Consider the following 14,944-nt stretch of genomic DNA (forward strand, 5'->3'; position numbering starts at 1 on the left):
AATTTTTAGTGAGGGTTACACCGATGACAGAGAAGGGTTGGGTACATGAAGGAATTGAAGAAATGAGTGAAAGCAAGCCAACCAGGAACTAATGAAGGAAGAAAAGATAGAAAAGGACACTAATCCATTTCAAAGCATAGAGTAAATACAGCTCCAGGCTATATGCAGATGGTGTAAAACAAGGTACAAAGAATGAACTAAAAGAACATAAACATACATCAATGGGGAATATATGGGAATTTATATTCTTTATAGCAGATCCATCTTTCATCTCTCTACTCCATGAACTACATTTACATTTAGTCATTTAGCAGACATCCAAAGCGACTTACAGGTGGGGTAAACAATGGAAGCAAATGGGACAGCACAAGGACAACAAAAAGCATAAGTGCAATCAAAAAAAGAAGACTGGTCTCATATAACCTAACACAGTATACAGAGCTAAGTTAGAATATTTTTCTTTATTTTTTTTATAAAGAGTAGAGAAGAAATAGAAGTCTACTGAATGTTTTATTAATTTACTATACAATCTTTATTCAGTCCCTGCAGGATTTTGCGATCGCAGAATTTAATGCATAATCAAGCAAACTCTGCAAAATTTGCAGCAACTTGCAAAATTTTTAGATTGTCGCAGATTTTCCAGTAATATTTGGCCAAATACGCGCTATGTGACGTCCTTACATCGTGCAATCTGTCAAAACCTGCTCCAAAAGTCAAGAAGAGAGATACTATAGAAGGGAGATAGAAGGGTCTGTAACACTTACAATTTGCTAACATCATCCATTGCCATCTCTTAAAAAAAAGCCTGCACAGGTCCTATTTGTTAAACCCGCACCCGCCTGGAAAACCAGAGTAATTAAAATAACACCCAACCCGTCACTCGAAAGCAGCACAAATTTCATTCCATAACCGACTCTACCCGTTTGACACACTGCGACCCGAACCGCAGCCGCATTAAATAGACATAGATGAATGCATGTACACGAAACCATTTTTTTTCCACAAGCAATTATTTAACAGGAAAAATCTAAATTGTAATTAATTAAAAAATATAAATACATAATATATTTTTCCTTTAACAAAAATATGTAATACATTAAGAAAAATAACACTTATAATCATGAAGCCTTTAAAAATAAATGAAAAATTAAACATGAAAACATAATAAAAGCATAAGTGGGTGCTTGATTTAAAAAATCTTTAGCATATACCAAAACTGAACAAAAATTATAATTTCATATTTTATTATTTAATATGCTCAAAACGTTACACGTCTGTGATAGACAGAATATTAAATAATTAATATTTTTTGAGTTTTGGTGCACCGTGTCCCACTTTATATTATATTGTCTGCAATTAATTGCATTAAACGCCACATGCCTATTTTACAACCTAAGCTACTAGCTAACAATTTTGGATCACTGTTGGTTGTCTCTCCTAAAACTCTGAAACATGCTTAATAGCTAAGCTGCCATCAAAGCTGAATGAATTGTAAGGGGCTGTGTCCACCGAGGTGCATTTAGGTGCTGTGTCCACCAAGGCAATTACGCCAGTGGCCGACATGTTTTTCAATTGTTTTCAACGGAAAAGCCGTTTTGAATGGAAAAACGATTTTTTTTCCACGATGTAGTGCCGGCGTTTGACCGGCACCCAGAGTTGAAACATGCTCAACTTTGGGCAGAACGCTACGCCTGCACTTGGCTTTTTCTGCCGAGCTCCTACCGTTTTCAGCCGTGTTAAAGCGCATCGGTGGATACAGCCCCTTACTCGACTGAAAACGGCAGGAGCTCGGCTGAAAACGCCCGCTGCAGGTGAAAAAAAAATTTGGGTTTCGAAAAAAATTATTAAGCTTTTTTGGCCGCATAAATCACAAAAATCTCTGCAAAATCCGGTAGGGAACATTAATTACTACAGTTAAGATAAAAGTATTGTACTCTAGTAAACATCAGTGATTCTCCCGTTTCAGTCTTACATGATGTCATCTCCATTTTCTAAGAATACGTGATGAACTCATGACTGAGTGAATGAAAGAATGTTAAGATGCCCTCTTCGCACACTCTCAATCTATTCTGCAGTGTAACCATGGACTCTCTGTTTGAACAAGTGTGAACATGGATGTTAGAGAACTGCATCATACGTGCAAAACTGATGGCAAGACAAACAAAAAAGTCACTGGGTTGAAATCAGCTGTAAAGACATCTGTCAACGCCTGTAATCTCCACATAGCTGGTATTTATCAGATCAGGATTGGCACTATTCTGCAGTACGCTACATGCTCCATGATTGTTAAAGGTTTTAAAAAGCGGGTGATCAGTGCACTCTTAAGAAATAGAATATAGAGAGAGAAAAGAAAGAAAACCCACATCTTTCGTCAGGCAGCAAAATTTTGCACCTGATCTCAAACATCCATTTATGATTTGAAAAGATGTGGCAAAGATGTCATGATGGGATAGCGTTCAGTTTTTTGTCCTTTTTTCACAATGTCAGTTAACGTCTTTATTCTCAAAGTGTCAAGCTAACATTTAACGCAGTACTATGGCAACAGATGTAAATCTACTAAATATTTACTATGTTGTGTGAAATTAGACTTCATCTCTAGCAATGACAGTGTGGATTGTCAGTGCTAAAAATAGGATTTACGCTGAAAGAAAGACCATGTATTGAACTATGGGAGTTGCAGAAATGAACACAGTGGATTAAACTCACGTTAAAAACCTGTGTTAAACTAAACTATCCTTATCAGCACCAACTGCACATTGGCATGCTGTGATTTACTGAGGTTGCTGTTGATTAACATCAGGTCATAATAGAAAACCTTGACTTGTCAAAAGTACATTAATTATTTCCAAACTGGCCCACACACATCCTAGAAACACACACGCACATAAACACACACAATACCTTAAGCTCTTCATCAAGTTGTGTCCCCATAAAAATGAAAAGCAGTAAGTTTTTTGGCTCTACAAACAAATCTGAGTGGTCTCAGGTGCCTCTTTATAGTTAAAGCAGACCATCTAGGGAGTACATCTTTCAGTGACGCTGAGATTAACTTTGTCTATAACTGGACCAGATCTGATGAGGGTAAGAGAGAGAAGCGAAGCCACCCAGAGAGTAAACTACACAAAACATCCCCTCAGATCTTTATGTTTACTCTTAAGAACAGAAAGATTGAAAATGGATGGATGGATGATTGTTGTAAACCATGAAAAAAATAGCATTTTACAAGAACACAAGACTTGGAAAGATAAAGAAAGGAAAAGAAAGAAAGTTAAATGAAATGCAACTATATATATGTTAAATTAAGTCGTCTAACCACTTTCAACCTTATATTTAAGTTATACATAATAAGTTAAATCAGCTAGGTTACCTTTGCCTGAAATAAGGTGTATGTTTCATAGTGATAGGTCATACTGAAATTTCTTAATTGTAGAACTTCAATAACTATTAAATTAAGTTAATAAATGAGAGAAGGATCTGGATTAACAATACACCTAATATCAAATAATGTGCCATAAACATTAGCTCCTGTTCTTGATGCTTTCAATTGATGGAGGAGAATTTCTCTGGTGCCCTGGGGTAGCTTCAAACAGGGAGTGGCACTAACAAATCACAAAGCAATCAGAATGTGTCTTGGTCTGACCTAAAGGAATGTTCTAGAAAGCGACACCTGCAGCAAGGAAGAAAACTCAACAAGTTCTACCAAGCAGCCCAGGAATTTTCAATGGGGGAGGATTAAAGTGGGGTCCTTTGTGATAACAATAAAATAAATATTCACACCAATCTAATCAACAATTTGGGTTCTCTGAGATCTCTTCTATGGGAAAGTGTGAGAAGCGAATGACAACAAAGATTAGGCAATATAGTTTGTACGGTATTTTTACAGTCTCCCTCTTTTCCTGCATCATAGACCTTCTCAAATTGATTCTGATATTTTGCATTACATGCTCGACATAGCCACCCATTTACAGCTAAGCTTTAGGGAAATTTAAATGAATATGATGCCTTATTTAAGTGGAACTTGATATTGGAATTAATTGCTGAAATAACTGAAACATTAACTATAAAACTATCAACAGTACACATCGCTCATGCTCCAAACCCAAACTGCACTGCTGTAATACACAATGATGTTTTCAGATCAATAAACCTCTCTCTCTCTCTCTCTCTCTCTCTCTTTGTCTATGGTGCATGAGAGGTAGTTATCATCCAAATATTTCCGCTGTGGTTTCTTTTAACATGGGCTATCCAACACATCAAAACGGCTGTACATCTCTTCCTTCACTTAGTTACCTTGTGACAACAAAAGCTGTGAAGTGTTACACTAGAGCTATACAGATAGCATTTTGCTTTTCAAGATTAACCATCAAAACGTTTGTTATTTTTAAAAAGATGCAGGTGCATATAATACACAGTCATTGCAAGAACACATCCGTTTGATACAGATAATACACGAATTGTCACCATAAGATCTGCTTTGTTTATTTTATTTTATTTATAAAGCAAAATAAAATATTGCTGTACAATACTGGTAATAATTGTAAATGAATAAAAAGTCAGGAAAACAGACAAGCTCAACAAGACTGGAACAGACTATGGCAAAAGCCTAGATCTAGGCCCCTTTTTTGACTAGAAGACCTTTAACATCTTGCGGAGCTGTTTACAGTAACAAGTTCAGATAGATAAAAAGGTACCAACCCATTTAAGGTGCTAAAAACAAACAGTAAAATCTTAAACTCAACTCTAAAACATACAGGTTACAAACGCAGAGAGAGCAAGAGAGGGGTAATGTACATTTTGGACTGTTTGCAAGCAGTTTATATAGGATTAACAAATACCTACATGAAGTGAATTGCCGTAGTCAAGACGAGAGGTTATACATGCATGTTTTACTCTCTCGAACTCAGCAGAATTTAAAAAGGGCTTAACTTTGGCCAGTGATCTCAGCTGAAAAAAAACACGATTTGACTACTGTATTAACCTGCTTACAGAAAAAGGTGATTCTATGGTTTATCAGTTTGAATACAGTATGTACAGTATAAAAGGCAGAGTATGTGGTACACTTCAATATTTGATTTGCTATTTTGCTCAGATATCACATATATGCAGTTTAACACAAAGGTGTCAATAGCTGTGCAGTAACGGCAAGGGACAGAAATGAAGTGTTTTGACTTTAGGGACAACATTTGCCCACTGAATTTCATTGTTAGAATCAAATTTTCCTTTAAAAGAGTGCATAATTTCAAGTCATATAAAAATATAATTATAATTTCATGGTAAATTCCATTTATCAATCAATACTTTCTATACAACTTTGATAATCTATAATTATCAAATTATAGATTAATTTGATAATTCATAAAATGAATTATCAAAATCAAATTATCAAATGGGTTGTTTTTGACCCACGCTGGGTCAATATTGGACAGAACACACGCTGGGTTAATTACTCAACTGCTGGGTTGTTTCCACTCATAGATTTTTTAAATGTCGATTAAGGGGCTGTGTCCACCGAGGCGTTTCTGCCAGTGTACGCCGTGATTTTTCAATTGTTTCCAACAGAAACGCCACATTTTTCTAGCAGCTGGCGTTCTTTCCCGCAGGCTCGTTTTTTTCACACCCAGCGTATCATAGTAACCAAGTGCCTCCGCTTGAAAAAAACCTTTCAAGCACCCGCAACCGGGTTTTTAGCCAGCGCCTGGCATTTTCAGCTGCATAAAAGTGCCTCAGTTGATCTGGAGCCTAAGAATGTATAAACGTTTATGCAAAAATATAATGCTAAGCCAAGAAGAGAAAATTAAGAACTATCAATAACTAAATCTAAATGTTACATCTTTAAGAATCATGTTTTGAATTATGGGAGCATACAGTATGTCACTTTCAATAGCGTTTTTGCCACAGTTTCCTATACATTTCTGACCCTTGGTACACATCCCTTAGTAAACACATGTTTAACAAGATTTAAACTGTAAGCGTAATTCTCTCAAAAGGTTCCTTTAAAGTCCTAACCAGAGCCGTAAAACAAGCTCCTTCTTAATTTACTAATGCCTGGCTCCTTGCACTACCTTGCTCCTTATAATCCAAAATCCTGTTAAAGAATTTTAGCCAATTAACACTTTAAAATTCATGTACAAGATTACCATTCTCATGTAATATCAAAAGCCTGCAGTAAAGCTTGACTGTTATTGCCCTTAGGAAGAAACGATTGTAAAAACCATTCACCTAACCGCCTGACCCCTGTTATGACCCCATCAAAGACTCTTAAGAACTTCTCTCCTGATTCTTTCTGACCATATGAATAATGTTGGAGGTCTGACCTTCTACAATCTCCATCTAAGTCCAAATAGTCTGAGTTCAGGATATGTCTTCATCAATTTTGCTAAACGAGAACTTGACTAGAAAACCAGTCACAGACCAGAAAACATTCTTATTCGGTTTTATTGCGTTAGTTAACAGTTTGTTTGATATGACTTGGAATGCAAAATTAAAATATGATTTCTGACAATTTATAAAAACATTTATAAAACCTGTTTTAAAAAACTCTTTATCTGTATGAAATATCATATAAATAAGATCCATAATTTAACTAACTTAGCTATGTGATAAAATCTAAGCAGTCTTCTATTATATTTCAAAACATACAGTTTCTCAGTAAATCGTGGTATTTTCATTTCCAATCACAAGTTCCTTTTCATATATTACCAGCGATCCATAACACAGATCATAATAAATCTGGACGTTTTTTATTGCTTAGGCCACAGAAAACATGTGTGCCACTCAAGAACATGTAACTTAAGCTGATAGATAACTGTGAGGTTTGAACCCACATTAACTTTCCAAGCATTCCTGTAGCTCAGTTGTTAGAGCAAGGCGCTAGCAACGCCAAGGGATCGATCCCGGGATTGCATATACTCAAATACAAATGTATAGTATCATGCAATGTTAGTAGTTTTGGATACAAGCATCTGCCAAATGCAAAAATGTAAATATAAATACTTCTTGGTAATAAGATATTCTAAGTCAGTTTAATCATTTAATCGGACGCGTGCCGGGACTGCAGTTAACTTCAGGTCTGTGTTTATATTTTACTTAATTTATTCAAATATCAATTTATATTATTATTTTATTGTATAATTCTCGTCTTAAATTATGTATTTGTTGAATTTTGTTGTGTTCATTTGATTAAATAAACCAAAATATTGGAGAGACAAGTTTAGCCGAGTTAACGATTCTTCTAGGTTTCTTTTGCTTGTTATCAGAAATAATTTACAGGTACAAATAATTTGTTTGTGAATGTGTGCTGAAAGTTATGTCCAGCCCACGAACGCGTTTGTTTATGTTGTCACTTAATATAAACCATCTATACAGTCATGCTAAGTCAGACGGTATAGCTAACGCTCTTAAATCCGTACAAACACCAGTGGACTAATACAAGAACAGTGCTTTGGGCATTTGGTCTTCAAAACAAACCATTCAATACTGTCATTCAAATCAAAGCTTCTCATAGCACTGACAACAATCAATTTTATGACATTTAAACCTAGGGTCTCTACAATATCAAATACCTTGCCATCCCTAGTCCCACTCTGGAATGATAAACTAGAATGACAGTAATAATGCTTGCACAAAAAAATTCATGCAGCCAAAACAATTGTTTTATTTTGGTTCTCATTCACAGTGTAATTCTCTAGTGGATACGTAAAATATTTATAATTAATTGACGTAAAATAGTATTCTTTAATCATTTACTCACCCTCATGTAATTCCATACCAGTATGGCTGCCAACCACAAAAGATTTTGAAGAATGTTGGGAAACAAACAGAATTGGCATCCATTGACATAGATGAACACACAACCAGAGACATTTCTCGCAATATCTTCTTTTGTGTTCAGCAGAAAAGTGTCACATACCGGTTTTGAATGACATAAGGGTGAACAAATGATGACAGAAGTGTTAGTTTTGGACCAAAAGTAAACTTCATGACTAGGGTTGGGTATTGTTTGGGGTTTACATTTATTCATTTGACAGACGCTTTTATCCAAAGCGACTTACAATTAGGAAAGCATATAAACATTTTGTCAAGAGTTTTTTTCAATACCGTTACCATTTCGATAAATTTAAAATGGTACTGCTGCTTAAATGGTGCCTAAATCGATACTTTTAGAAAGGAGACACCAAACACTGGTGGATGACATTAAAAAACAATATATTTGTGGTGAGGAAGGCAGGACGAGAGCCGTGAGCTGCGGCCGGTGGCGTGAGTGATAGTTGGAAATCAGCTGTGCGCACACCGGTCTCGCATATCTCACGGAGGAAATCGGGAGTATAAGAAGACGAGCGACAGGACTGCTGACGAGAGAAGACCTGGCCCGGATATATGTTTTAAGTTTGTATTTATGTTCTTGTGGCCGACTGCCTCACGGTCGACTGCCGGTCTTTTCTTCCTTGTTATTGTATGTTTATTTTTATTAAAGTTTGTTAAATGTTCGCTGGTCCCCACCTCATTCCCTCCCTACTTTGAACTGTATAACAATATTCAATTAAAAAACTTTTATTAAATCATTTAAAAAAATTACTCAACTACTTCACAATTAAATTTTTAAGTGAATGTGAAATGAGCACGGACAATAACAATGCTAGAAAGATGTTATAGTGTTTATTGCTTACCCTGCAGCTACAACTAAATGTTCACCATAGTTGTGTTAAAAATGGCCAGAAAATGCGCTAAATATATCAACAGATTAAGTCAATTTACAAAGAGCCTTATAGGCTACATTATATGTGCATTATTTCAAAAACAGACAGTATGTATAACTAATAAGTGTAATTATATGCCTAAACATGCAGTCCGAGTAAAAAGCTTGACAGACTGATGTCTAAAGACCAGACTAGCAGGTGCTATAAGGTTTTAGCACTTTCACCTCTGTGTCTCGCTTGTCTTTCTTTTCAATTGGGTTACTATGTTAAGAAGGAACTCCACGGCAAGCGATTCATTGATTTTAAACTGTAAACTGTTTTATTGTGATCGCTTGCATTACAGACGCGTCATGTGTGTATCTTATTAAAGTTAGTTTGACTTTAAAAGTTGCCTTATGCGGCGGTTGAAGTTAAAGACTGCAACAGGTGACGAATGCTGAACTCTCCGAGATGGAGAGAGCGCGCGCACTAAAACTGTCTTTCACCTCTATGATGAATCCACGGGTCACGCGCGTTCCGATAGACAGCCTGTCTATGACCGATTTAATAATCGCTTTTAAACATCTCAGCTGGTTTTACAATACGATTTCAAAAGGGTTTACTGCCATAAATCACGCATACTTAACAAACACAACGAGAATAAAACATGATTATCTTATTTAAATTTAACATAAGTCATGGTCATAGAAAATGTTAATACGGCAAAATAGTTACCGTTGTAAAGGGGTTGTAACATGATAAATGGGCGTGGCCGAATGATGGGGTGTTTTGCATATTAATTAGGAGAAGGAGTGTGTTATTTAAGTTTGGTGATGAATGAATTGCCAAAACGAGCCGCTAAACAAATCAAACAAACTAAGTAGATTTCAGGTAATATATTATCCTGAAATCTTCGATGTATACAATTTAACAATGCACACAAGTAGTCTAAAAAAAGACATGTGAAACCTTTAAAAAAATTGGGCTATATAAACATCGTATCAAGTGACATCCAAATCCCTTCAAGACAGTTGTTTGCTACAGCATTGTATTAACAATACACAAAACTTTAAAGGCCCGATATTTAATGTATATCACTAAAATTCTTTACTTCGAACAGTTTCAGTTAAACAATAACTATACGTTGTAATATGTTTATGTCAACAGTTTATCTAATAATAATAGCTCACTTACCGCGCCTGCAGATTCTGCATACAAGACAACAGCTAACACCCAACACCTGTGAAGAGATGTCGCAGATAAATCCGGTGTGCTCGAAAGAAATACTCCGCTTTATTAAACTCGGTTTACTAAATCTGACAGACAGTTACGTTAACTTTTACATCGTAGTCGCATTCCTTCTTAATAAAACAACATCTCTGAATGCAAGTATACTTACCAAAGTTTCATTTTGCAAAGCTCTGAACACGCAGGTATTTATCTTCTATCCTGCCGTTTTCACGGTTAGTCTCAGTAAATGGCTTCGGATTTAATCATTTGAGAATCCGGTGATCGTTCTGTCCACTTCGGAGGAAAGACTTGGATAAGAATAGACAATTATTCAAGTGATACAACGGTCATTTTGTATACGTATTACACAACGTTTGATGGCGGATAATACTCTAAGAATAAGAGTTGTTCACTCACAACAAACTTTGATGCGTGGAAACGCTGCCTCCGCGGCTGAGTCGATTCATGAACGGCTGCAAGTGCGATCTGCACCGAGAAAGGAGGCGGGATTTCCAACTGTCAATCACGCTTGTCTCACACTTTTGTCTCTTAAACCTCCGACTATCTGGTCAGAAATCTACGAACCACTAGTTTAGACAAAATTCGAATAATATATGCATGAGACAAATCTGGACATTGTTAGAAAAATAAACAAAGACAAATGTATTATACATTCAATGTGTAATATAAATTAATGTTAATACAAATAATAATACAAATAATTTAATAAAACTAAACACTTTTTTCATGTTTAACAGCAATAATAGTTATTAGTGTTTGTGCTGTGACAGTTGTTGTTGTAACGTTTGCTAGTGTTTTGATGCTAAAGTAATCTTTGTTGTAGCTTGTTCTCTACCATTAATTTCAGTAAACGAGGCTAAAATGTGAAAAGGTGAATTTAGAGGTACATAATACATTATTTTAATTTTTTATCAAACTCCATTGAAAATATTGATTGGAAGCTTATTTTTCGATATCTATCAGACTGTGTCTTCCTCCGCCATTTCGTTACTACCGAACGTATCAAATGAAAAAAAATCTAAATGCACCAAAAAGTTATTATTTTTGTAAGAAGTGTTTCCAATATGTGATGTTTGGGAAAATTAGAAGACATCAGCGAGTCTACGAAGTTTTTGATGAATGTATTTTGGGATCTAGTATTTGGCGGAGTGATATGAAGTAGTTCGGTGAGCAGGTTAAGGGGATTCCGTAAAGTGAAGGTTGCATTATTGCGAGCGCTCCCACCACTGGGCAGCATTGAGACTGTACAAGAATCCCCTGCTACTTTTGGAAAAGCTTCTTGTTTTATCAGTTAGGTTAAAGGAGGAATATGAGAAGTTCAACAAGTGTTCATAGTTATAACTGTCAATGTTGAGGGGCCAGATTCTTTGAAAAGCAGGATGAACTTAAAGAGTGTCGGCACGCTGTTACTTTTCCTAACTCTATGCATAGAGGTGCAGAAGTCGGAGTCTGCGGTAGGTGTACATATGCTTCTTACTTCTTATACTTATCATATCATGACAAAGTGAAACATTTTAAAGTTGCGTATTTGTATCCGCGAATTTGTTACTTGCGACTTAACTAAACTTTATAAATAGAGCTAACTTTGATAACGTGATACTGTTCTTGCTACGTATGAAGAATTAATCTGAAACTTTTATATAATTTCAAGTTTGACAGTTGAAATGCCCTTATTTATACATGCGATGGTGTGTTATATGGAATGTAATCAAATATTTTTATTTTTATTTTCTTAATAAAAACGCAGAGATATGCAGCGCATCGCATTTAATGGTCCCGGCTGCGTGTAGAAACATGTAGGAAGTTTATTTTAAATATATTACTAACCTAAACCATCAAACAGAAAAAAATATTTACGGTCAGGCATGATTGTTTTTAAATGTACTTTTATACATTTCGCAAACTACTGGACAGTGTCAAGTCAAGTCGAACGTGGATGTTTCGTGTTGTTTTCTCTTGTCAAGTGTTTATTGTAAAAAAGCCATTTATGTCATCCGAACCTCACAAGTTTTACTGTCAATGGTTAACCTGAAAGTTGTTGTGCTAGACCGAAAACTTTTTTTTAGTGCAAGAAATCAGAATTGACTTTTTTACTTATAAACACAGTGCAGGTGCCGGTTTTGAGAACTAAAAAAAATATATTATCAACTTATATTAGGATGTCAAACTAATGATTTATTTAAGAAAATCTGTAATATTATTTTCTACATAAACCAGTTCATTGAGCACAATATTTACTGTCTTTTGTATATCTAGCCTAGAGGGATCTTGGTCAGTCTGACAACATCTCTGCATCTTTATACCTGTTTGGATGCAATGCCACATATTAGGATAAAATGCAGCATCGTTCTGTGGCGGATTGTTTGTCCTGCTGTCAAAATAGTCTGTAACAGGACAGACAGGTGAGGACATGTTTAGAAGGACATATCCTTGAGGTACTGATACCCACTTAGCAGCAGTGACAGCAGTAGACCTTTGTGATCTTACCCAAAAAACCATGATGTCTAACATTCCTACATTTCCAAATTGGCATAGTTGTATACATTCACAATAGTGAGCCTGAGTGTAGCTCGCAGTTGCTTTACCATTGATGTCTAATGGAATGTTCCAATTATCACTAAGCACTGGGTAGCTCCTTTAGATTACCCCTAGGAATCCGCCCCATTTCTGTTCCCCAATTTACAAGGTGAAAGGTGGTATCTGTCATTCCAATAGGAAGGAGCTAGCTAGCCATGAGGACAAGCATGTGTATATCACCAGCCCATCCCCCCAGGAGCGAGATTGCTTGACCCTAGAGACTATTCAATAAGTGAATCTAACCCCAGACACAACCCATTGTCTATGTACTGTGTTCACGCAACCTCTTAACCTCTTTAGTCCTTCACAAAATTGCCGGTTTGCATTCACCAATTCCAGTCCAACTCTATTTGCATGTTCGTTTGATGTGAGTGTGCCTTATTAAGGTGTGGGCCAATTATGTATGACTTCATTTAGCTTGACTTCAAATTTGAAACACCTTTCTCATTTGTAATGGCTACAAATAGAAATATCCTTGTCGCTAAAGTTTTTTTGCTTTTTAAAGATACTTATAGTAAATCTAAAGGGCAAATTAGTTTGGATGCAAGAATGATTGTTAAATTTGAGGTGCATCTGCTGCAATGTGGAAGAACATTTTCTCTTATTTTTAAAATGTCAAAGCCTTCTAGTAGAAAGGAATTCCTGGCCACAATTCCACCATTCTGTCTTTCAGAACTGGTCCACCTAGTGGTTCCATTTGGTATCATGTGTCCAGAAGTCCATTTCAAATGAAAAAAAAAATGTTGGATATTTCCTTAGTTTATATAGACATATTGCAGTTGTAATCCAGTTGGATGTTTGAGGTTTTAAGTATTTTGGAAATGCCTGAAATCTGTTGTGACCAGGGCAGAGAGTTTGTTGGTAACTTAAACCATAGGGGTCTGCTTTGAACTCGTCATACTTGAAAGAGTCCATACACTGTGCAGTTCAAGGTATATGAACATGCATGAATGTGTGTGTGTCTCTTTCTGTTTTTGTATTCAGCTGATATGCACATATGCACAAATGTCGTTGATGAATTGTGTGTTTTCAATTAACACAATACAGCAAAAAACTTGCATTTGTTGAAGCACCTCAGCACTTAAAACGCAGCCTGACAGAAACAAACATACCCATGCATTCCACCCAAACATCAGTTATCTGTGTTCACAGCCATAACATCAATTCAATAGCAGAGATATCCACCATGAGTGCCCGTCTTTACTGCAGTCTCATGCCAGGATGTGGGGACTGAGGGGGGGTTAGGGATTGGCAGTTTGTGATAGTTCTTTCTCTAGGACGGGCAAATTCCAGTCTTATCTCACCTGCAGGAGAGAGAGGTCCACGAGATGCACACAAGCAGCCATGCAAGAAGCTTATTTCAAAACAGCCCCACGAGGGCTTGCACAAGCTCACATTGACAGCTCTGACATACAGTAGATGAAAAGCTTTTACATCTACTGTCTCGAGACATATTCCCAACATCTTTAGAAAATTGGAACAGAACCAAATTTTCAGGCCAGTATCAAGGTTGTGTAGTAGTGATGCCCGCTTTTATGAAATTATTTAGCCAGCCCGCCCCGCACCATGTGTCTATATTTACAACCCGCCCTTCACCCACGACCATTAAATAGACATACTAGGCATTGTAATGTTAATGAAAACATACCTTATTTCAGCCTAAAAGTGCTTGGAAACAGCCGTTAGATTAAATCGTCCTGTAAACTGGCAGCAAAATACGTTTATGAACCATAGAGACTTGCACTTAAGGTAGCCGATATAACGTTACTACTGTTGTCTCCTGCTGCAACTATTTCTGAGAACCGGTCCCAAACATTTGATTTAGCTGCTTGACCTTCTTTACTTTTAATGATGTAAATTCCCGATCTCAATTTCTCTGTTGTTGTGGCTGGCGGCTAGAGCTCCTTGGCGCTTTCGTGACGTGTTTGGTTTGGGGATATCACGCAAGTTACATTGCTACGTAGATCAACATATTGTAACCTTATCAAAGAATCTAATAAAATATGAAACTATATGTAACGGATAATCCACAAGGGTTTCAATGCACGACGTAGAGGCCTGGAACCACCCGACGCGAAGTGCATTACAATCCTTTAACGCACAGCTAGCTGTGGATTATCCTATTTATACCGTGGTAGTTAGTCAAATTAAAGCTTTAATTGATGTTTACTGTGTAATTTTAGATCAAACAGGTGGAAATGGCAGTTATTTTGTAAGGTAATTTCAAATTTGATTAAAATGACTTGAGCTAGAAATGCGTTAAAGGGTTTTAATGCACACTCTCCAGCCAATCAGAGTCAAGTATTAAAACGGACAATGGTATAAATTCCAAATATAGGGTATAGGAAATTGCACGCAACATACATGTTTTTTTTATTTAGTTTTTAATGAACCGCAAATAAAGTGACAATTTCTCTACCTGCCCAAACCCGACTCACCCA

At 36.4% G+C, this 14,944-nt stretch overlaps 2 protein-coding genes across 5 annotated transcripts in view; one reads left to right on the forward strand and one right to left on the reverse strand.

The window, feature by feature from the left end:
- The window catches only part of col4a6 (collagen, type IV, alpha 6), a 70,367-nt gene extending 59,955 nt beyond the window's left edge, over positions 1 to 10,412 (reverse strand). For all 4 annotated transcript variants that reach the window (XM_056742512.1, XM_056742495.1, XM_056742504.1 and 1 more), the window contains exons 1-3: positions 10,323 to 10,412; positions 10,075 to 10,213; positions 9,870 to 9,915 (exon numbers count right to left, since the gene is read on the reverse strand). In XM_056742512.1, the coding sequence (XP_056598490.1) occupies positions 9,870 to 9,915; positions 10,075 to 10,085 (57 nt within the window). In that variant the 5' untranslated portion in view covers positions 10,086 to 10,213; positions 10,323 to 10,412. The remainder of the gene's footprint in view (positions 1 to 9,869; positions 9,916 to 10,074; positions 10,214 to 10,322) is intronic.
- A 733-nt stretch (positions 10,413 to 11,145) lies between these two features.
- col4a5 (collagen, type IV, alpha 5 (Alport syndrome)) overlaps positions 11,146 to 14,944 on the forward strand; it is a 41,569-nt gene continuing 37,770 nt past the window's right edge. Inside the window, exon 1 of the mRNA XM_056744145.1 lies at positions 11,146 to 11,380. Coding sequence (XP_056600123.1) covers positions 11,306 to 11,380 — 75 coding nt within the window. The 5' untranslated portion in view covers positions 11,146 to 11,305. The remainder of the gene's footprint in view (positions 11,381 to 14,944) is intronic.

This window comes from Triplophysa dalaica, chromosome 1 (genome assembly GCF_015846415.1).
Source record: "Triplophysa dalaica isolate WHDGS20190420 chromosome 1, ASM1584641v1, whole genome shotgun sequence".
Lineage (NCBI taxonomy): Eukaryota > Metazoa > Chordata > Actinopteri > Cypriniformes > Nemacheilidae > Triplophysa > Triplophysa dalaica.